Below are 25,363 nucleotides of genomic sequence, written 5' to 3' on the forward strand. Positions count from 1 at the left end.
ACAGCGGAAAATGTAAACAATTGTTGAAGAGCAACAGAAGCGCTGTATTTTCCACTTCGACCGATGAATTTTAATTACTTTATAGCAGTTTGAAAGCATTTATTTAGCTAATTAGGTTTGAAATAATTCTTTGCTAAAGGAATTTCTATAAGTTAGAATGCATATATTAAATATTTAATTTGGATTCTGCTATTCACCGGGCATGACGATAATCACAATCGTTTAAATAAATTAAAGTATAGATATGTGTCCAATAAGACAATACTATTGAATCCCTTGAGTGAAATAAATGCAGTAAATCACAATATACGTAAGAGATACAAGGATTAAGGGTCAGTAAAAACAGAGAGTGCTTCTAAATCCTCTCTTCCTCTCCAGTTCAATACACCAATTGGCCCTTAAATTTCCACAGTTTATACCAGTACCAAAGTCATACATCAGGATTATCGCAGCGCGAATATCCCTATTCTGACATTTATTTCTTGTAGTTTCTGCTGTTACTGGCCTTCTTTGCTTATACACTGCAGATTCAGAGGGTCATTTGTGTCAGTACCCCAAACTGTGAACATCCTGTTGCTCCCTCGAGAACTCCATCTAACCCCCCTGATGACAGAGTCATTGTACAAAAATCCTAGCGATTTATTAAAGTGTCACATTTATTATCTTTTGTACTAGCCGCTAGGGGACACTGCTGAGTCACACCAGTTTCCGATGCTAAGAGCTGTCCAGCAAATATATGATCGTTGGTGTCGTCCACGGGTTACAGATTTTATATAGAGCGCAAATTAATCCCGATTGTAAATTCTGAAGTAATCTCTTTCGGATGTGATGAACAAGTAACGGAGATTACTAGGACTTGCATACTTTATGAAATTCGTAATTTTTGCAGCGTGATGCCATTCTTAGAATAAGACTTATTCCTTTATTTCGCCATAAGGGTTGGTAATATCTTTTTTTTTTGGTTCTTCAGAAACTGTTATTGAAATATAAGCATTTCCTTTTCTTTTCATGCAGTTTGTGTTTGAATGTTGGAATGGTTCCGTGTGCATAACCTGCTTGTCTGTAGCACTCGGGAGTAATACAGAAAAGCATGATTTTAGGATCACAGCAAATGGTTTAAACGCTACAATTAAATCACCAAATCACAGATTGCATATACAAATTTGAATCTATTGGCATAACTGTCTAATTTGACTAAGGAATAACTATACATTGTCTGCACCCCAAATGATTTCGCTCTTTCCCAGATAGATTATAAAAATATTGGTTACGTAGATTTTAGATTGAATTTAAATTATATTACTTTTCTTGGTGTGTGTGGTCCCTTTCTCTCATCAAAAATTATTTTCCAATAGAAAATAGTTAGAATGGGAAAATCGCTGGTAAAACACGTTCTGTATATTTTCTTTTCAGAACCCATCATTCTAGAGAGTCCCCATAATGTAACAGCTATAGCAGGAGATAATGTAGTCTTCAATTGTGTAACCACTGGCGACCCACCCCCTCAGGTATCTTGGCAAAGAAACGGTCGAAGTCTCCATCATAATGGACATGCAACCTATCGAATACTTGACAATGGTGCCCTCCAACTAGAAACTGTAGGAGTAGCGGATGATGGATTGTATCACTGTATAGCAAGGAATGATAAAGGAGCAGTGCATTCAGAGGCAGCTAGGCTTCAAGTCGAAGGTAAGGATTCTCCAAAAGCACTCAGATTAAACTAGATAAGTAGTTGAGTTTTTCTCACATCATGAATTCTGCGAAATTAATGGACATACCGCGACTTTAATATGATAAATGCTTAATTTGTTTCATTATGATGGTTTGAATCGATTATTTTCCCCCCTTCCATTTTCCTGCGAATTTGTTTTATGTAGCTATCTGTATTTTTCTTAAGGGCGAATTGCATCTGGATGTAAGGAACTACCTCGTCATTACTTAAGTGCACAGTGCAATAAATACAATTGGAAGGAAATATCTTTTCTTACAAAACAAAAGTCGCATTAAGAGTTATCGCAGCTCGTGAGTGGTTTGGCGATAACCCACTGATGAAACATTAGCACTTTTAAAGTGAATCATTTTGAGCTAAAACAAGCGCGCGTTTACTGTTTAATAACTGATATTATAAAATTCCAGACCCCTAAATGATAGGTTGATGACAGTCATTTGCCTAATGCGTTTCTTTGGCTGATGTCTTCAGAAATTGGTAGAAGACATGGAAGCGTGAGGGGGAAGGGAGGAGAATGAACGGACGAAGGATCCACCAAAAAAAAAAAAAAAAAACTCAAAAGAAAGCAAATAAATGCAATCAGTAACATTAGCGCACATTAATATAGTGTTTTATTTGAGCAATTTGATCTCAACTTGGACGATCGCAATGCCAAGTACTGGAAAAACCATTCCTGAAGTCGTGCTAAGAGAACTCGTGAGAATCATTAGAGCAGATAGAATTAAAAGAATCGAAAGTTTTCAGGAAAAAAAAACAACCTACTAAAAAAAGAAAAGAAAGTTGTACTCAGTATTAGGATTGTTTTTCTAGATCAAATAGCATTTAAAAGCAATGTGCCTCCTAAAGGACTTTCAATGTTTGCCTCTTTCTTTTCTTTTCTCAGTCTCACTGATCCAGTCCATTTAGTGCTTTGATACTACAAAAGAAAGCCGAAAACTATCTGGGATAAAAGCTGCATGTTTTCTAGACAAAGTGGCGCTTAAGCACTCTAGCGTGCACTTTTCATTCGCTAGAGGAAGATTAATTGGTCATGCAACAACTATGGATGATGTCATCCGCTGTCAAAGGAAAAAAGAACAGAAACGCACTACGTAATGTTCAAAGGGCACTGAGAACAATTGAGATCAGGAACATAACGTGAAACGCATAATCATATTTAGAGATTCCCAACTGTTAAGCCTAAATGATGCAACAATGAAAATATTCCAAAACCTAATAGTGGAAAATTGTTTTATTGTTGATGAGTTGAAATGTTTCGAGAGGTAACAAAGCTGAATCAAAAGAGCAAAATAATACGGTTCTGCACCATATAAAATGCTTCGGGAGTACTTATGATATTATCCGGTGCAAAATAAACCAATTATAATAATGAAGTAGATCTGTGTCATCCAATAGAACGATAAAGGTAACTGGTTAAACTAGAAAAGTTCGTAGGACTCAACCCCCCTCCCTGGTATTCTTTAAATGGACCGATGAATGACCCTGTATGGAGTCTTATAAATACCAAAGTTAGCAGGAAACACGTGTTCATTGTTCCTTGGACCCCACCTACTGCGGAGACAGCAGAAACTATAGCAGCATCCATCATCCTTTGTTAGTAGCTGTCTGCGATGCGGCTCCAACAACTAACAACATTAGCTAGCCAATGTAAAACGTTAGCTACGAAGGGGTAACATGTGACTCATACACTGTAAGTAGGGATGATTAAGCATCAATAGACACGTTCATCTGTCTTTCTTTTTAGCAAGCAGGTGTCTGTTAAGGGAGGGAAATGGTATGTCACTAGCATGCACGCGTTTAAATCTGAGAAGACAGCTTGACGCTAAGTTGTAAATCCTATTGTCACAATTCGTTCTGTTCAGCTAACGGTGTTTCGGATGAAGGTGGACTATACAATGAGGGGGGAGGTACCTCTAGGAACGTTTGGACATTTTATAGAGGTTGATGTAAATTCGATTAATTGTAATTGATGACACAGAAAGCCTGTAGCTTCTAGCAAGTACAGTTATCTCTGAAAGATAGGATGCATCTTAAGATCTTGTTGCTTTTATGGTTGCTGTTTTCTTTTTTCTTCAGTAAATCAGACATCGCAAAGCTGTAGCCCTCAAATTAGGCTTGTGTAGTCTGTCAATCATTGCATTTATTAAATGTCAAAAATTTAAATACAGCATTATGAAAATGTGGCATTTTAGTTAAACAATAACTGCATTCAAGCAAGCATTAATTGCATTATTTTGCAACAAAGTATTTGGCCAAATACTTTTCAGTTTACACTAAAGTTGGCCAAATATTTTCATTTGTTTTGACCAAAAACAAAATTTAGCTAAATATTTTCCCAAAATACTTCCATAGAAAACTGAGCCGAATCTAATGAATCAGAATACTGGCGAGTACCTTTCGTTGTAACTTCTCGCCACCAGGTGAAAAACACCCTCCTAATGTGGATTTCTTTTAGAAATCTTTTAGTCTAAAATTGTTCCTTTTAGTAGTTTACAAGAGTACATTTTGTCTACGCGTTTCTATGGCGCCGCTGTCTTAATTCGCATGTTTATCTTTTCCTCGAGCTTCCTTTTCACGGGTCTATTGATTCCGAGGGAGTCGGACCACCTGCACGCATCAAGAGAAGTGGAAGTTTTCTCATTCCTCTCTCGGCAGTTGTCCTACAATACACCAACATAATCGCTCTGCCTCCCAGGATAGTTACCGAGTGGATGGAAAGCCCCGATTTTCACTTCACTGTTTCTCTTGTCAGCGGCGATAAATTGTTTCTGGAGACGTTGCTTTTTATAATTGATTTCGATTGGGTGACGACTTCATCGCTTCCGATATGTCGTTAAAGCCGTTCTCGTAGCCACGTCAGCGACTTGATGTTGTTGTGATCTTTTTTTTTTTTTTAATTTTTACTCGGTGTTCGCGATTTCCTCACGGGATCTTGATTGCCAAGAGATACACAAGAATACTGGAGTGCATTCTTCACTCTCTTCAAACCACTTCTTGAATCAGCTTAGCTAGTATTACTTTTTTTTTTCTAACTAGTGCAATCAGTATAAATCTCTTATACATTAATCCTCAGGAGGTGGAACTCTTCGTGAAACAGATTATTCTCCTATAGGAAGAATATAAATAGTTGCTTCGCATGCGATAAAATGAAACATTGTAAGATGCTCATGTCTTCAAAAGCGTCTCGGTAAAGATGTTGCAATCGCTGTTATCTATTGTGAGAAATCTCAGATATGGGTATATTTAAGTAGCACAATATCTGAGCACAATATACGACGTACGAAAGTTAATCAAAAATATACAGAACAGGATTTTTTTTTGTTCAGGTTTACTAACAGGATGGAAATAGTAACCATATAGGATGTCAGACAATGCTATCTACTGGAAAAAAGAAGACATACCAGTTTATTTCAGTCGTGCTCCTCTAAATTTCCAAAAATTTCAATATCCACATATCACTTTTAAAATGTTAATAACACCGGCGTACTCTATCATAGACAAAGGTAATTTGAGGAACGTTATATTTCATTCAAACACAAATAATTATATTTATTTATTTAACATTTGCGTAATAATAAATTATAAATATATAAATCAGTTTTTTAATTATTAAATACATTTTAGATATAGGACTCCAACAGTAGAAACAATAGTTATACTGTAGAAACAAAAATTGTGCAATTTAAGTTTTCTGTCATAGAAAAAAGTTTAATGAGACCAATATGAAAGTGTTTCAGTTGGGAAGAAGTTAATTTAGTGAAATCGGGATCCGTCTTCAAGAAGACGGATATATATATATATATATATATATATATATATATTTTTTTTTTTTTTTTTTTTTTGAAACAATCGCCGAGGAATGTGTTAAGGAACCACGTGTGGATTTAGTTAAGCGACAAACTTATCAAGACAACCTCAGAAACGTGAATGTTACATCAATCATTCAGAGAAACAGCGTTAAGTTGATCCAAGACATTTAGCTGGTATTCCAAATCCTATAGTGCAGCTACGAGGGTGATGGAATATTTTTTCTTAGGTTGAAAAGATCTAGGTTCGAACCCTTTAGGACGCAAGGAATCGTTTTAACGGATTTTCAACTGAAGGTGATTTATCCAGTCTCATGAGGAAGTGGCGGACTTTTTCATCCTACAAAACAGACAAACCGGTAAGAAGAATACATGCAATTAACAAACATAATACACTGGCCATATAACCTTTGTTACTTCGGAGGTAAAGATATTGCAACCGTTGTTATCTATTGTGAGAAATCTCAGATATGAGTATATTTTAAGTATATTTTAATATGTAATTCAAATCAAGGAAGGAGTGACATTCCAATTAAAAAAAAAAAAGAGTCAAATAAATGATGATCACTTTGGTCTAGTGTAGAGTTTCCCAAAGTGGTGCACAAAAGGTCTTTACGGGGTACGGACACTTTAAAAAAAATGAAAAATTTTATTAGCTTTATTTTACTTTTATATTTTTGTCGTCATATTGTCATACATATGTGCAGGTCTATTCTATAATAAACTTTCACTGACTAGAAAATCTAAAGGATTCTGTAATAAAAATTTAGGGCAGCATCTGGTTGATGGCACGATCGCCTTCACCGCGTGGTTCGAATTGTGTGCATTCAAAGTTTAAATTCAAAATAGTTCGAACCATGCACTCGGAATTCTCCGCAAATATTCGGAGTCATTCGTGTCGAAAATTATAACGGTCATCAGCGATTGTTTCACCGCCTGTGAGTGCATCTATACATGTTTAGATTCGTCACAACTTGTGACGAATGTACAGGTTATACGCGCGGTAATACTCTTACTTTTTTAGCAATTGTGTTTATGTTTATTAGCAAATCATGAAGTGCAATGTATTTCTTAAATCCCTTAATATGGGTCATTAGTTAAAAAGAGGTTCTTTGAAACGTACAATTATGGAAATGAAAGTGATTGTGGTAACTATGTGAAAAAAAAAAATGATGCGTCAAGATCAAATATTTGTAATGAGGTAAGCCTTGGATTTATTATAACGCTAATCTGAAAAAAAAAAACTTTAATTATGAGAATTTGAAAGAAATATTATTATAACTTCTCCCATTTACCTGAGAGCGGGTACGCTGGTCTTAGTAAAATATTAAAAGGGGTACATCGGGATTACTAAATTTTTAAAAAGCTTAATACGGGTACTGAAAGTTTGGGAAACACTAAGCAAGTGTATCAGCAATATTTCTGCCAGACTATGAAGCCAAGTGCTTACATAATAGCCATTCTCAAACGGTTTCCAGATGAATTTCGTTGCGCGGAAAAATTATTTTTTTTTTTCGCTATCTGGCTTTTATTTCACACCGCACTGTCCTGAGAGTCCCGAAATTTTTAGTAAACGACGAGGAACTCCAGTATGGTTCCACACACCGACATTACTCATTAGATGTCCCCAATCCCTGCAACTTCTTTCTCAGACCGAAAATCTCCCTGAAATAATGATCAAGATCTCGTGGCTATTCAACAGAACACAACACAGAACTACAGGCCATTTCCTAATAACCTAGAACGACTTTGAGGAAAATAATTCAAAGTCAATGGAAGATGTTTAAATTTCTCTACAAAAATTATCCTAGGCAGACATTCTGATCATCTCCAGGCTATTTCGCGGCTGAGATATGACTACTATATATCGTATATTTAAGTAGCAATGAAAACAAACTTGCGGAAGCATGACATTTGTTTTACCGAATATTTATTTGTACTTGTTTCATTCTATTACCAATCGAAGTAGTCTATGCTAGAGACTACACAAAACTACTCACCGCGTCCGCTAAGGCGGAGCACACTGAAAACTATAAAATAAATTGCTTAACTTTGATGCATAAATCAAAGCAGGGGAAAAAAACTTCAGATTATTACAAATTACTATGAAATGGAACTCATGTTCAGCGTATCCACAAATCATCATAAAAGATAAGAAAGACTTTAAAGCTGAAGACAAAAGGAATAGAGCAGTGGTGTTCAACATTTTTTACTACGCCAGCTACTTTTGTATAAAAAGTTATTCGGCAATCTACTCTCTTATATAGATCACGTTCCCCCAACCTGATATCTGATTACGCACAAATAAACAACTAAAAAAAAACACAACTAAAAACTTTATTTGTGTATTTAAAAATTTATTTATCACTTTTAATTATTTTAATACAAAAAAAACATATATATTGGAATAAAATATTTATTTCTCTATTTTGGAAAACCAAAGTTAGTAAAAACAACAGATTGATTACAAACTCACAAGTTACAGGAAATGCTGGTTAATTAAAAAAAAAAAAGAAAGAAAGAAAAGTTAATGTGAAATTTGGCATTGTTTGGACCTCGCAATATTTTCATAGTCAAGTTGATATGAAGAAGTGGCCAATCGCAGACAATCATCCAAATGATCATTTGTAATTTGGTTTCTTAATTGATTTTTTATGACGGCCATATTTGAAAAAGCGGATTCTGACAAGTATGTCGATCCGAAACACGACAGAATCTTTCGCGCAATATCAGTTAATATTGGGAATTTTTCATGTGCATACTTCCAAATGACTTCATTGCTTATTGATTTTAAATGTAAACTGTTCTGAATGTTTATTATCTCAAGTTCTACTTCAGCTTGGTTTATATCACACAGCCCACTAATTTTATTTGAAATTTCTGTGATGTTCAAGTTTTCTTGAAATGGATTATTGATAAAAGATACAATTATTTCAGTTTTATTAAAATCTTTAAATCTTGAATTTATTTCTTCCTCAACTAATTCTATTTCACGAATAAATTCTTTTAAATCATAGCGAAGCATATCTTGATTTTGTTCAAAAAATTTTAATAAATATGGGAGATGTCTAAATTTGCAGTCATTTATATTTTTCTTTAATAAAAGTAAGTATTGTTGGAAAGTTACATGTCAATTAAATTTTTATCTCTACCTAGTAACTCTAAATTTAAATTGCTTAATTTCGTACAGAAATCTAATAAAAATGATAAGTGTAACAACCATCTTTTATCATTCAATTGTGGATAAATATCTCCTTTTTCATCAAGAAAAATTTTTATATCGTTAATTATATATCGGCGAAAAGAAAAATTTACGAGCGAAGGTGCTTCAGGAAATTTGCTCAGCTTTTCTCCTCTGCTTGGGCTCGCCGAAAATGCCTGGACGACTGCCTTCTTTTTTGCCGTTTCAACAGCTAGAGCTGCCGCCAACTGTTAACTGCATCCCTTTCTGGCCTGGAAACTTTTCTCTGGCAATTGGAACTCTTCCTTTCGGCAATTTGAAACCTTGTCTGCGGCATAGAAGTAGTCTCTCTCTAGCGACGTCTCGAACCGAGAAGCTCCTTTCTGGAAACGGGAAACTCCTCTCTCAAGCAATGTGGATGTGGCAGTCTCTCTGACGGCGACTCTGGACCGGGCGGCATCCTCTGACAGCAATTCTGGAACCGGCACCCCTTCTGCTTGCTTCAGTCCCCTTTTTATTAGGCCTCCTCTGAGACCTCGCATGAAGTTTGGCAACCCCGAAAGAATCGGTATGAGTCTTTCATCTTAAGTTTCAAGTTCGGCACGCCTTTGGTTCTTCTCCGCTTTCTTTTGATTGTAAGTTGCCGGCCATCAGAAAGTTGTTTGAACTCTTTCTGACTGACTTCGGAGATGTTTACACTTAGAGCCTGAAAGCCTTTCTCATACATACAAGTTTCAATAACAATCTTTCTAATGCCGCCATGTACAGCTTCGGCGACAAAAACATTGCCTTTGTTTTTAACACTCTAACATATTCTTATTAAAGCAGTATATATAGTTAGCTTCAAAAGAGTTATTTACAAAAACATGTAATACAAACCATACCGAAACAAACAAAGTTTATTTTTTTTTACAATATCCACATGGGACTTAACCTAAGTAAAGATTGATGTAATGTGCTTTGGAATATTTAATAATTAAGCTACAATCGAGTTTTTACACTTTGCTTGTAATCGTATTCACTCGGCTCGCTGTTTGACTTCCATTGATCGAATATAATTCATTTACTCGGGCTTATAAGAAAATTACTGATTTGACAAAATTAGCAAAAAATAAAGAAACAATAGCAATACACTTAAAGCGAATTAAAAATAATACAAAATAATGATAAAAAATATTATGTTTTCAGTTTTAATTAAATTTGTAAGAAGGAATACACTAGAGATCGACCAAAAATCGCTCCACGATGGACGGGTTGAACACCCCTGGAATAGAGGAACGTACATTGAACTTCAAGGGCGTCGTACAGTCTGCTATCATAATACGAATCGCAGGAAAACGGAAATGTATAATTCGAGAAATGTTAAATGGTTTGGCAAATTGATTTGGTAACATAGTTGGTTGTTATTAAAATTAGAAATTTCACTCATCGTAACTCCTTTTCCTTTCACATGAATAAAAAAGACAAATAAACTCAATTTGCATTGCCAAAATGACGCCTAGCTCAGGCATAATAACACGTTTTTAAACGGTACTGTAAATAAGGTTAAATATTTTTCGTCTTATCTGAAGTCATTAAGACTAATATCCACATATGACAAAGAAAATATGAGATGTCTTACAGACATGAAACTGTAAACAAATCCCATGAAATATAATAGTGATAAAAAATAAGTTTCGTTGAAATTTGTTCATTTTTGAAATAAAAGGGAAAAAACAATGGTATTGAAAAGATGCGATTTTAAACGCTGACATTTGCGAATCATACTATCCAACAGCACAAACCAAATAGCAAATTAATTTACTTGCAGTGAGCAAAGTTCCATTCATATTTCTATATAATAATAATAATAATAAAATCGTTTGATCACAAACAAGTGTGACGTAATACTGACTGCTATGGAAACGGAAACACTGTTACCATAGCAACCAGAGATTTCGATTTTAGGTTGAGCAGCAAGATGCGCACATTACAATTCTTAACTTCTGCGTTCAAGTTCAACTTGAGTCACAAATATGCATTCTAACAGAATAATAATAATTTTTTTTAATCAATCAAAATTTTTATTGTTCATACATACAATACTATTTACAATGCATACATGTGTACATATGTGTATTTTAACTTTATTATGTCTTGCATACATATAATAATTACATTATAAAATTATAGAAATACAAAATTTATAAAGTATAAGAATTACATACATATAATAATAAAATAGTATTTTTTAAAATTCAGTGATCTTTATTATTAAAATTATGATTATAAGGTACCTGAGGCAAATAAGGTCCAATGTCTAATAAAGCCCATTTAAAAAAAAAATCACATTTACGGTAAGTTGTGCCGGTTTGGTTTCTTACACACACACACACACAAAGGACGCAATGAGCAATGGCAAATCAGTGGCGGCATATTGTCTAGCGACTGTACTGTCAGTTTGACCTAGACCTTAGTGGGAGGTGGTTGTGTCTTCCCGTTTAATAATATTACGCCACAATAATTCGTAAGTTTTAATTAAAAATATTGTTCTTTTCGCATTGTTTTATATTAAAAGTGTTCTTTCAACATTCAGTTTTATGATAAAAAATGTTTTAATTGATTTGAATTCATATTTTACTTGAAAATAGATGTGATCTAATCTAGTTCGCGGCGGTTAATAAGGCCCAGTAAATTTGTTGATGGGCCTTATTAAACTGCTATAATTTATGATTTCATTTTTTTGGTGATTGCTCATAATAGTTACTTATTTTATTGCTAAAGGCCTCTGAAAATGTCAGAAGTTAAGAAGAAACGGGGTCTTTGGACAGATGAAAGACTAGAAGCCGCTATGACAGCTGTGTAAAGAGGACAACTATCACAACGTGCAGCATCAGAACGCTATGGAGTATCTAGAAGAACACTGAGGAACCATTTAAAGACAGAGAAGACGACGACGAAAAGATTAGGAAGAAATACTGTGCTAACAAAAGAACAAGAGAACTTCGTAGAAAGAATAGTAAAGTTTGCTTCAATTGGCGTCCCTTTAACTCCAAAAGCTATACGCAGGCAAACTTTTATATTTTGCGAACAAAATGAAATTAGGAATAACTTCAATAAAGAAAGTGGCCTCGCAGGAAAAGATTGGTTGAAGTTATTTTTAAAGAGAAACCCAACAATTTCCAAATGTAAAGCTCAATTTTTGAATCCTGCTCGAGTTGTAAGAACATGTCCTAATCCTCCATCTTGTGATTCAGATAACTCCGATGATGAGATTCCACTGGCAAATCTAAAGTTGAAGTCATCGTTTCAGGAGTTAATGACAACGCCAAATGATGCCATGAAGAAAAGCGTTAAATTATAAGGGCCAGAGAGTGACCAAAGATCTTTTCAAAGAAAATGATAGTAAGAAAGAGAAGGCTACCACTAAAAACCAGGAAGAACAAAAAATAAATAAATAAAGGAACAAACAGAGTGTCAAAAGAGAGGTGGTGTTGCCATGGATTCAGAGAAGAAAAGGTTGCTGAAATGAGGCAATGCACACGGTGTCTTAAATGGTACCATGAAGAGTGTGTTGGTCTCACCAAAGAAGAATGCGGCATATTTGTATGGCCTTATGTTCTTAAGCTAATAATTATGATTAAAATTAATAATAATTAAAAATAATTATTATATTCTTTTTAATATTTAATTTTGTTCAAGGGCTTTATTAAACTACTATGGTTTAATAAGGCCCACACAAGGTGTTTTTAAAAGACTTGGTTAAAATATAAATTACTGCAAGAATTGTTCTTATTTGTGTTTTTTTTAATTAGTGATAATACAAACTTTAATATGAACACTGTTGTTTCAATTAATCTAAACAATTGTCTAATTTATTCAAATTTTAAATAAGGGGAGCCTTATTTGCCTCAGGTACCTTATATTATGCATTTGCAAAACATGTTCTAGTTTGTTTATTTTTTAAACAATGAATTTCGTACAAATTTTCCTTTTTTTTATTTTGAGTAAGATTGCATTTTTAACAGTATTTAGAGTATAACAATACGTTATATATATTTTACAATTTTTGCTTTTAATGTATTTAAGCGCTGTAACTACAATCTTTCAATGTAATAAATGGATTTTTTTTTCTTTCTGTTGATTTCGGTTGAGATGTAATGTCTCAGCTTGCATCCCCGAAGCTTTTTAGTAAGCTTATCTGAGGAAGACACCGGTTAGATATCTTTTATTAATTTGATTGCTATGTTGGAAGTAGGCTGATGTTTGAGAGGTCAAATTAATGATCTGAAAGGTCTGATCAAAGTGAAATTGCCGATATATTCTGGTGTTATTACATCTGTCTTGATGGTTGACATTCATTTTTATTGTGGTCTTCTTTTTGAATTAATTAGGAGACTTATTTTTCACTCTGGCAGTCTTTCTATGTCTTCTGAGCTTTTAATTTCTATCAGCTTTGAAGTTTGTGACTTTCTCAAAAATATCTTCGCATCCCTGATCCACAAAAATAGGTAATTTTTTTCTCTTTTTGCTTTTCTTGCTTGGTACAAAGATTCTGGTTGAATGGTGTTAAATATTCGGATAGATTGGTGTATTATCCTTCAATTCATACACGTCCTTGGCCATTTTTTTTTTGTCTGCTGGCTTTATGAAATTGTCTCTTGGGGACTTGCTTGTAAGACAAACTATGAGTGGTGTGGTCGTAACAAGCCTTGTTTTTTTGCTCTTCCTGGGAATCCGATTTACGATCTGAATGTCGTTATGCTGTAGACGGATGACGATTGCATGGTCTAATTTTAAAACTACGTCTCTGAGGTTTTCTGTAGGTGCAGTATCAGGAAGACCGTTTTATAACAAGATCTTCTTTACTAGTAGTGTAGCCACTTCTGACCAGATCAAGATAAGATAAGGAATCGTGATGTGATTGGTTGTTCATTTGATGACGTCATTGTGTGTGTGTGACGTCATGGGTTTGGTATTATTGGAATTTCCCTGGGGGCATATGTGTCAATGGCTTCAGTTCTTGTGTTTTGGTTCGCATATGGAATTATGGGTGATGGTAGAGATAAGGATTCGTGTTGTGATTGGTGGGGAACTTCTGAACAGATCAAGATCAAGATAAGATAAAGAATCTTGACATGGTTGTGCATTGTTTTCAGATGTAGATAAGTGACGTCATTTGTTAGTTGTCAATAAGTGACGTAATTTGTTTGTTATAAATAAGTGACGTTGTTGTTTTGAATGGAAAAGGGAAATATATTAGTGGATAAGGAATCGTGTCATGATTGGTGGGACACTTCTGACCAGATCAAGATCAAGATAAGATAAGGAATCGTGACTTGGATGTGTATTGTTATGAGTTGTGGATAAGCAAATGATTTGCATATGCCATTATAGGTGATGGATACTGATAAGATAAATTTTGGAATGTTTGGAATTTCGCTGGGGGCCCCCTTCTCTCAGGGACATCACGTGGTGTGTTGGGTTCGCGTATAGCATTGTGGGTGTATTTAGAGATAACAAATCGTGACGTTATGTGTTTTGAAATTTCTGGGGAACATATGTCTCTTTGTGATATCACATGGTGTTTTGGTTTGCCTATGGAATTGTGGGCGATGTTTTTGAGATACGATATCTTGGAATTTTCCCAGGATCACACACATCCGTCATTGTCGTCATGTTTTGTTTTTGGTTGTCTATAGATGGGTGTACTAATTTTTCAAACTTCGGAGAGCAAAAAAAGCGCTGGGGGCCCCCCTTCTCTCAGGGACATCACGTCGTGTGTTGGGTTCATGTAAAGCATTGTGGGTGATATTTAGAGATAACAAATCGTGATGTTATGTGTTTTGAAATTTCTGGGGAACATATGTCTCTCTGTGATATCACATGGTGTTTTGGTTTGCCTATGGAATTTGGCGATGTTTTTGAGATACGATATCTTGGAATTTTCCCAGAATGACACACATCCGTCATTGTCGTCATGTTTTGTCTTTGGTTGTCTATAGATGGGTGTACTAATGTTTGAGGGACACCAGCATATAATTAAATTATTCAGAAAACCCTAATCACTGCCGCCATCACGACTCTACTCTAAGAATTCCCACATTTAACAGGAAAGAAATACCCCAAACTGTATTGGAAAATTTATCTTATCACTGTCCATCACCCATAATGGCATATGCAAATTATTTACTTATCTACAATTCATAACAATATACATCCAAGTCACGATTCCTTATCTTATCTTGATCTTGATCTGGTCAGAAGTGTCCCACCAATCACGACACGATTCCTTATCCACTAATATATTTCCCTTTTCCATTCAAAACAATAATGTCACTTATTTATAACTAACAAATTACGTCGCTTATTGACAACTAACAAATGACGTCACATCTACATCTGAAAACAACGCACAACCATGTAATGATTCCTTATCTTATCTTGATCTTGATCTGTTCAGAAGTGCCCCACCAATCACAACACGAATCCTTATCTCTAGCATCATCCATAATTCCATATGCGAACCAAAACACAAGAACTGAAGCCATTGACACATATGCCCCCAGGGAAATTCCAATAATACCAAACCCATGCCGTCACACACACACAATGACGTCATCAAATGAACAACCAATCACATCACGATTCCTTATCTTATCTTGATCTGGTCAGAGGTGACTATACTACTACTTTCTTTATATTCTTGCTGATTTAATAAAAGTTCACATTGTAGTTTTAGGGAATTAAGTTCTTGACGGAGTTCGAATGACTCTTTCATCAAATTGTGTTGACTGTCAGTTAGTGCATTAATGTTGATTTTAATGTCTTTTACCGTTTCAAGCTTCTTTCACTGCTAAATTATTATGTTTGACCAAATCCTCATATTCGCTAGATTTTTTTGTTATTTGTTCGTTCTGGTTATCAAAGAGTTCTCGCACAAGATCTGGCTATTGTCTCTAGACCGTTTTCTAGTAGTATATTTAAGGAGTTAAAATTATGGGACTCACCTGTATTTATTTTTTTTTGTCTGTTCAGTTCGTTGTCTGATTTTGCCTCCGATATAATTGACTGCATCATAGACGGCTGCCTTAGGTGCGTTTCTTTGTTCTCCCTGCAAAGTAGGCACTTCCATTCCTCGCGTGTTGCACTGGATTTATGTTGCCAGGTTGTTTCTGAAAGGCCAGCACATGTAAAGTGTAGATTCCTATGGCATTTCCTACAGGTTATATGATTTCAGTCGGACGATAAATCCTTCAGGCATTTGATGCAGTTCATGGCTCACCTTTCTTCCCTTAAGCAACTGTAGTGTGATTGTAAAGATGGCGACGTCCTTTGTTCTTCACTCGTCGTTGCCCACGGTCCTCTCTGTTCAATTTTCAGCACTCAAAATTTGGTTCTAGCCGATTTTGGCTAAGAAGAACCAAATGAATTTTTTTTATCACTGTCTTCGGCTTGACAAGTAGAGTTACTTGGGAACACTTTCAAATTAAAAACAGGAGTTAGAACCACTTTAAAAGTATAAAAAACGGGAGCAGCGATACCACTGTCACTTTTTAGGCCTTAGACGAAAAAAATGACAGTGGACACATGCATCAATTACTGTGCTCAATAGAATCTTCTTCTTTTCAGCCATTTTTCTGTCTACTGCTGAACAAAGGCCTCCTCCAGTTCTTTCCACCTTTCTCTGTTCTTGGTAATGGTTGACCAATTTTTCCCAACAAAATTTGACAATTCATCAATCTACCTTCTTTTAGGACGTCCTCGGCTTCGTTTCCCTTCTTTTAGAATCCAGTTCGTTAGTACCAATAGAATCAATTCATCAGCCAATTTCTACCAATAGAATCTAGCCATGGGAATATGACGTTAAATCCGTCTTTGATGACAACAAATGAAATAATTTTATTATAGATATTTTAGAAAAAAAAATAGAATGAACAGAAACAGAAAATAACAGGATTGTATTTAATTTTTTTTCTGTTTTTTTCTTCTTTTCATTAGAATTTGCTCTGCTTACAGTTTTTTCATTGATTGCTCTACCAAAATCAACTTAAAAACCTCAATTTGTAAGAGACGTTGATTTGGATGGTAAAAGTTCCAAATAATTTAACCAAAAGAGCTTGCCTATCTGCACAGAATCTTCGATCATGTGAAAATTAAACTAATATGGAGCGTGATAGAAATTACTTTTTTTAAATTTCAATTTTTTTTTTCTTCATTCATGCATGCATGATGTCTAGCGTATTATGGACAGTGATATATTCATAATACGCCAGAGCGAACTGGATTCCCAAATGTTGCTCTCAGTATATAAAATTTCATATGTTGTCAAGTATCTTAAATCCTATCATCCAAATTACCCAAGTTTTGCCCTTCGGCTGGAAAGACATTGAAATCCAATGCAAGAACCTTTATAAAGTGCTTTTAAACTGAACGTGAGTTAAATGATCTCGGACGGGGATGGTTGTTTTTCATTCGACAGAAATAGTCTGAGCTGGAGAACACGAATAACTGCAATTCCAACCATACTACAACAAATAAACATTTCTGTCATTCAAACTAGCCTGATGGATTCAAGCATTTAAACCTCTCCATAACCAAAACGCTATAAAAGTGTTTTAGTGAGTAAAGCAGCTGTATTAAAAAAAAAAGGAGGGAGGCAAGAATAACACACAGATTGAGGAGTTCAAAACAATATTCTCCAGTAGCGAACTACGACGTAGAAAAAAGAATATCAAGTGGCTCTGACCAAGCTCCATAAGAATTTCCTGCCCAAAATATGATTATTTTTATTCCATACCAAGCACTCATGCACCTGCTTTAAAGCTTTTTCAAAAGTCAATATTTAACTCTAGTGTCACTTTTACGAATTTTTGTTTCTAGGACAAAATCTATTTTGAATGGTTTGAATTACAACTAATTCGAAGTCACAGCCTTCAAAGTGGCATACCTTCCTCATAACTTTTACCCTCTTCCAAACCCGATTTTAGTATATGATGTTGCAATTAATGCTCTTTGTTGTATTTGTCTTTTTTGGTATAGTTCCAGCTGAAATTAAGGGTGGACGCACAATTTACAACGTTACTTGGGGAGCAACTGTTACGCTAGAATGCACAGCAGAAGGAGAACCTCCCCCAGAGATTTCGTGGTGGCAGAATGGAAAGCAGGTAAGATGAAGTTTGGTTCACACTATTTTGACGATAAACGATTTGTAATAATTAACTGCATGTGCATTGTATTACCAGTTGGGTATTCATCACGCAGATAACTTACAGACACTATTCAAAATATCTACTCATTGTAATCCTGTACAAAGCCTCTGAAAAAAAAAAATGGATTCAAATCATGTGTTTATTCCAAACTATTTTCGAAATGAGTTTTTAAATTCCACCCTGTTTTAAGACAGATATTCTATCCTTTTATGTGAACTAGAAACTACCGGTTCAAATGGTTACTAATTACACGTTCCCCTGCTCCGTAATGACCGTTTCGAAGCATTCCCAAACCTGTTATTTGTCTCATTGCCGTGGGGTGACATTTCGACAAACAGTAATTGCCTGCCATAGTTTAATTGGCTGATCTCTATCTATGCAAGTGACACATTAAAGTCTCGAGAGGACTTGAAAAAAGAGGAGGGGGAGAGAGAGAAAGAGAAAGAAAAAATAACGTTCCTTGGTTTTCAGTACCAACTTTTTTTTTTCATTAGAAATAGAGCTAATTACACTCTCTAAAACGAGTTCATTGGCTGATAAAAAAAAAAAAAATAAATAACGCATGAAAACTGACACATCTAAACTGCATTAAACTTAGTATCTGATCCCAAGAGTTATACAATCATTTCTATTAGAACGATGGAGTAGTATGACTATCGAATAAAGATTTATAATTTTGTTTTCCTTTTAGGAACTGTGAAGGATAAAGCACAAAATCTTAACCTTCTCAGCTAAGTATTTTGCGCTTCGTCCGATTCTACTTAAGGGAAAGAAAACCATTTATATGAAATGGGGTGAAAGAGACGGAGCACCAAATGAGTGACTGTCACTACCCGCACACACAGCTACCAAATAATCCAACATGAGGCACCAGTTGTTGCACTAAATCCAACCTGCTTTAGGTCATTGCGTTCCTTAATCCGTCTGCCACATAAATGTTGTGCTAAGAAGACGTGCACTTCATACGTTGTGCGCTGTCAAGAGCTTGCTCACGCAGACATTCGTTTCTCCCAGATGCTAGCGGGGAAGGTGGTGATGGGTTCCGATGGGATGTGGTAAATCAATTACTTAGAGGCCGCTGGCTGCCGTCTTTGATGGGCAGTCGGGAAAGTTTCTCCCACCCCATCTGCCCCCCCCCTCTCTTACCGAAAAAAAAAATAGTTGAATCAGAGCGCCCCCTATCTTTTAACAGCTTTGAGCGTGGAAATTTAATTAGATAACTTTGCCGGACGTGTTGAGTTGTACTTCGCGATTTGTTCTATAAGTAGTCACAAGTCTAACAAGTTTGTAATGTCTTTTACAGCTTTCTTACAAGCAAGTAGTCGTTTCCCATTCCATGCTAACTGTGAACGCCACGGAGAGTACTTCTTTCTTGTGTAGAGCCGATAATTATGTAAGCAGCAATAACAGAACTGTCACGGACACCAAACAATTTTACGTTTACGTTCTCAAAACAGGTCAGTTGAGTTCAATGAAAGAATATTTAACAATTAGTATTTCTTAAGATGTCTATAAAAAAAGGGCTTTCGTTTGCACGTCATATTAGACAGAAGTACCCTTATGAATGCAATATTACATGATTCATTAATTTAGCTTATTTTATTTTTCTCTGAAATAAAGTAACCTATATTTTACTTAAAACCAATTATTAAACGTTTAAATATTCAAAAAATTCATAATATTCTAAAACACAGAATACATCTATAATGATATTATGATAGAGCTTAGAAAACAGACTCAAGTTATTGAAATAAATATAAATATTAAAATATACATTTAATGATAATTATTTATTTATAATTTAATTTTTGTTAACATTAGTGTTAGAGGAAAACAGTTTGTTACGAAACTGGATTTCTTTTTTATTCCTTCAAGAATAATAACGAATTCTAAGCCAGTCATCCGTTTTTTTTTTTCTCTTCAGCCCGCTTTACAATTTCATGTAAGTGAAATAACGTCAAAACTATTTTAAAACGATCTCGCTTTGCTTTTCCTTTCAGACGTCTCTTCCGATACAGCGGACGACCAACGAGGTGACGCCTTTCCCTTTCGTAGGAAGCCCAACATCCCAGACATCCCTCAGGGGTATTGTTCCGTCTATACAGGGACCGTGTGCAGTAGATATTTGCAAGATATAGGGCTGGTGTATTATAATTTCAGCACCGATGGTTCTACCACACCCATTAACGAGCAAATTACGAAAGGGCTGTGGGATGAACTCATTTCATCTCTGTTAGAACCATGTCGGACTGCCGCAGAAACCCTTCTGTGCCATTATGCTTTCCCACGTTGCGAGTGGGTGGAGGGATTCGCTATCAACAAGCCGCTTTGCAGGTAAGTAATAAACTGGAAATTCTAAACAGCTAATTAAGTAGAGAAGATTTATATATATATAAATAATATATTACCGGCATTGTTATCTGAATTTAAAATATGCATTTCGATTAAAAGAAATATCCTCACCAGATGGCAGCACGTGGCTAATGCTTACCAGAACAAAACTAATACGCAAAATTTAAAAAGCCAAAAGGCTATTTTACCGGCGAAATTGTTAATAGAAAGGGGGATGGTAAATCCCTTTATGTTTTAAAAGCCGGGTACGAAACTCGGATCGAAATCCATAGAGTTTCATGCCGAAAAACTATCGGCAGGCCCAAGTGTAAACGAGTTCACTTAAAACCTTGATATTCCAGGTCTACCTAATCACTGATGAGACCTTAAAAAAGGTTGAAACCGGTCTGGATAGTGACCTCTTCTCATAATGAAAAAATAATATATATATATATATATATATATACACACACATCTCTTAGGAGCTGGCTTTTACATTATGAGAGAATATTAAGGTTAGTGAGGGAGCTTGCTCCACCTTTGCTCGGAGTTGCCCTGGTGTGGTACTACCCAAGTGATCATTTACACTTGGACCTGCCGATAGTTTTTCGGCATGAAACTCTATGGATTTCGATCCGAGTTTCGTACCCGGCTTTTAAAACATAAAGGGATTTACCATCCCCCTTTCTGTTAATACGTGAAATATCTAAAATATGTGGACAAATATAAATCATGTTAGCAATGATTTCGACTATTCGCAGAACAAACAAAAATTTATTTTAAAAAAAAAATGGACAGTCTCGTACTGTTATCATACGGCTACGTGCATACAAATTAGTTTTTATTTTTTGATTTAAATAAGAATACAAATAATATAAATACCTAGTTTAAAAACAGTTTTCTGAAGTTGGGATATCTTCTGTAAAGATTTAAATTTATTCAAGAGGTTTACTGATTTTTAAAACGCAGAAATACTCGCTCAATCAATTTATTTTTCTTTTCTTTACAAAAAAACTTATTTATATATATATGCATATAAATAAGTTTTATATATATATATATATATATAAACGAATAAGTACGTTCCTAAAACTGCTTCAGTATCCTAATGGTAATATTTGTATAGCAAAAGAAAGTTGAATAAACAACTAGAAAAGAGTGATGCACTAATACGTGAATGACACCAGCACTTCTGAGAAATGTAAGAGAAATCGTGAAAAGGGGATTATTCTCACTCAATTCCGTGTGGCAATCCAAGTCGAATGAAATAATAAATGATTCTTATCGCTTATTATGCAGGCATATTTAGGCATACCACTAGCAGCCATCTTTCTTTCTGAGACACTGTCTGATCATACACAACTTGTTAGTATTGTTCAGAGAACCAATCTCCAACCCGTTTATCATTCTCATCTTCTGCATCTTGTATCTCAACTTGATATGTAGTAGTCTATCAAATGTCTTTGTAAATGCCAAGAATATCACTGTATATGAATCTTCCTTGTCCAACATTCTCATGCAGACAGATTGATAAAAACAAAGGTAGTCTTTCATCGGACATTTCAGGTCAGATCCAGCTCAGTCAGCACGGTAAACTATAGGATTAAACATATGAAAATGTAGTTCATCAGACCACATTCAAAATGTGACCAACTTTTTTTTACCAGGGAATGCACAATTGATTATCTTCAAAATTACTGTTTGGTGACTAAGAATAAGAAAAAAACTAGCTGAAACTGTGTGTGTGTGTGTGTGTTTAGGAGCTTTCATTTAATACACATATGCTATCTAGCGGCTGTTCTAGAAACGAATACCAAAGTCTCTCCAACTAACTAACATGGCTCATCATATGCTGTATAATAGTTGAAATTTGAATGACGTCATCTGTGGTGATTCGCAGTCAGTGTTAAAACAGAAGAAACATTTTGCCCTACGAACTCAAATCCTGCGCTGCATACATACATGCATGTATGTATGTAGTTCACATAATTAAGATTTTTAAATCTTAGTAAAAATATACGATATTTTAATGATATCGGTTAGGTAATGAATCTGGACCAAGTGCGCATTTTCTGTGCCTATGCACATGTTATTAAACTTCAATAAACCAGTTACATTTCCGTGCTTTTAATTTAATTTTTTTTATCGTTTATAGTTTGATTTTTCGCTATCGACAGCACATGTGTTATATTTTGAATTTTTATATTTTCTGAGGATCAGTAACATTTCTTTCCAATAACTATCACATATTACTGTATATTATGTGAAAATATGAACCGCTTGTTGGAAATATACCTAGCCATAAGCGAAAACAAATTATCTTCTGGTAGTTATGTCAGCGTTGTGATGATTACAGACGTCGTCATGTTGCAGTCAAGTTATGTTCGTGACTGAGCTACAGTTGCAAGTCTCAGAGGATCGTAATCTATCAGTCGTGATCAAACTACAGAATTATTATGTACTACGGTTCATGATTGGATTTGTTTCAGAATTTCTCAACATAATCGTTTTCATTTTAATGCAGAAATGACCTAATTTAATTTGTAAATGGAAAAATGATATTATATGTTTCTTCATTTATGAATATAATAATTAGTCATTTTAGAAGAAATGTTCAATAAAACGCAGTTTCAAGGTGATATTGATTTAAAACAATGACATCATAGCAGACCATAAAAGATATTGATTGGTAGATGACTTTCCACACCAGTAAAACACCAATAGCATGCTTTTTTCGAATGCCTAACGTATTTATTTTCATCTTTTGATATCCACAGCCAGATGTTCCGTTTCTGTCACCCCCATGGTGATACCTAATTTTATTTTCGTAGTATTTGAAGCGAACGATCTTCTTATCCTGCTCTATCAGAAGCGATCGATGGTTTGACTCTTAATCTAGGTATCATGATCATGACCACCAGTTTCAAACTCTAGTACTTGAATTTCCTTTTTTTTTTTTAATGCTGAAAAATTCCTCTACTCAACCACTGAAAATACCTATCTTATTTGAAATTCTTAACAAGCAGGAGGGAGGAGATGTTCTTCTAAAAGGAAACGACTCAGTAGTAGTTCTCCGGAGAGTTTCTAGTGAAATATATTAAATGAAATCTTCCGCGACGTTTGTCGCCAAGTGCATTCAATGGCCTATTTCTTTGTCAGTGTTGAGAATTATGTAGGCACAGCCCTAGAAATAGAACGAACGACAACAGAAAATATCTTGTAAATGCAGTCTTCTGTGTTTGCTAACAGAAAAATAATTTCCTAATCGCTTATATTGCTATGAACTGGAATTCTTTTTCTGCCAAGTTTCGAGTCTCATTCCTCCCACCACAAAAAATAATTATATATATAAAGGCATTCTTAATTATGTGATGAGGAGATATTTTACAGGATACGGAAAATTTTTAGGAGGATATTAATATAAGAAGGCTCAGCTCCTAAATGTAGATCTCCCTCAGATATTATTCTTTTCTGCTCATTTTCAATGAATGTTATAATTTATGATTTATTTAATGAAAAACATGACATTCCGATAAATGGATTGCTGAAACAGCAAAGCTTCCTTGCAGTTCTACCCAATCTTTGAACTTTAAAATCAAGACAATAAATCAGAACTGGCCTATTTTTCATCCTGTTCACTCTACTACTGACAGTACACATCGAGTATCATTCAGTGTTATTGCTAATTATAGACAATCTGTATTTTCGTAATCTTATGGTTTGTTAGAAGGAAGTCAAATTGTTATAATCAAACGAATGTTGCACAAATAGTAACAGGTACTAGAGAGCTTAATTGTTAATGGTGTCCACATAACTATTCCTTAAATAAGTTTTCTAAAAAATCAAACAGGTTTTCTTTTGATTGTTCAGAGTATTACAACACATTTATTTCCCGTTTTCTTAAAGGAATCATTTGAGTAGCAAATTAGCTTGAAAACTATGATGATTATAATGCTGTTAATTTTTGAATGTAGCTCTATATTTTCATTTTAAAATGAAAACATCCTTTAACACTCTATTCGTCCATACAGGGAAGACTGTGTTGCTCTTCAGGATTTGTTCTGTTACAATGAATGGGCAATGATTGAAGACAACAAACAACGAGGTATCTACTTCAAGTCCAGAGGTCACTTCCGGTTGCCAGAATGTAATGTGTTGCCAAGCAGAACTAACATTTCTAACGGTATGTGTTCCCACACTCACTTGACCGACTTTCAAGAAGAGGACATTACAGGTAAATCAACCTATAATTCCTGCCACTTATATAATCATAGATTATTCGTTTATTAAAAAAAAAAAAGACGAGTTTAAAATCTGTTCGCAGACATTCGCACCGATCATAAAAACAATGACACTGATCATAAAAAAAAATCTTCTATTCCAAGTAGCAGATTCCAAAAGACATTCATCAAACTAAGTAAGAAAGCACACATCCGTGAATATTAAACTACTTGAGCATTTTTTTCTTCCTTTGAAGCCGCCTTTTGTTACAAAGACATCTTTCTTTGCACACTTTATTCATTGAGATTTATCTCGTACTGTCAATGCAACTTCTTTCTTTCTTTCTTCTTTCTTCAGTCTTCCCACTGGGCTTTTGATTAATATTTAGCGCCTACAATTTCATGTAAACTCAACGAGGGCAGATTTAGTAAATTAGCTCAAACTGTTCCCACTCCATCTCCGGCTATTCATCATAAGAGAAACGCATTAGTTTAAAAATCCTCGCTGCGAATGGAATCTGTCTGGTGGGTGTTGAAGTTCACGGACCATTACCCAAGTAAAACGATACGTTTTGAATAAACTGAGACGTCTCTGTCTCGAAGATGCCAGGGAATTATTCGGGATACTTCTAACTCATAATCTCTATTAAAAATTATATAAGAATTCGTCGTTATGTGTTTTTTGCAAAACCGATGTTTCAGAGATGCTCTTGTAACATTTCAGTTTCATATGAATTCTGTTATGTTACTGAATATGCTTATAATTAACTTTAACAGGTACTAAAAGACTTATTATAGTTAATTTCTTGGTGATATTTCTTTAAAGTTTGTCCATATTTTTCACATGTTGGCAAAGGTTCGTGAACTTCAACACCCACCAGACAGATTCCATGGTTTGAAGGAAG

At 34.9% G+C, this 25,363-nt stretch overlaps 1 protein-coding gene across 1 annotated transcript in view; it reads left to right on the forward strand.

Annotated features, from left to right (window-relative positions):
• The window catches only part of LOC150096682 (tyrosine-protein kinase transmembrane receptor Ror2-like), a 54,641-nt gene that overhangs the window by 18,289 nt on the left and 10,989 nt on the right, over positions 1 to 25,363 (forward strand). The window contains exons 2-6 of the mRNA XM_090408691.1: positions 1,414 to 1,689; positions 17,738 to 17,862; positions 19,211 to 19,364; positions 19,908 to 20,241; positions 24,270 to 24,472. Of these exons, the coding sequence (XP_090264817.1) occupies positions 1,414 to 1,689; positions 17,738 to 17,862; positions 19,211 to 19,364; positions 19,908 to 20,241; positions 24,270 to 24,472 (1,092 nt within the window). The remainder of the gene's footprint in view (positions 1 to 1,413; positions 1,690 to 17,737; positions 17,863 to 19,210; positions 19,365 to 19,907; positions 20,242 to 24,269; positions 24,473 to 25,363) is intronic.

Source organism: Typopeltis vanoorti, chromosome 18 (genome assembly GCF_054136105.1).
Source record: "Typopeltis vanoorti isolate ZY-2024b chromosome 18, IOZ_Tvanoo_1.0, whole genome shotgun sequence".
NCBI lineage: Eukaryota > Metazoa > Arthropoda > Arachnida > Uropygi > Thelyphonidae > Typopeltis > Typopeltis vanoorti.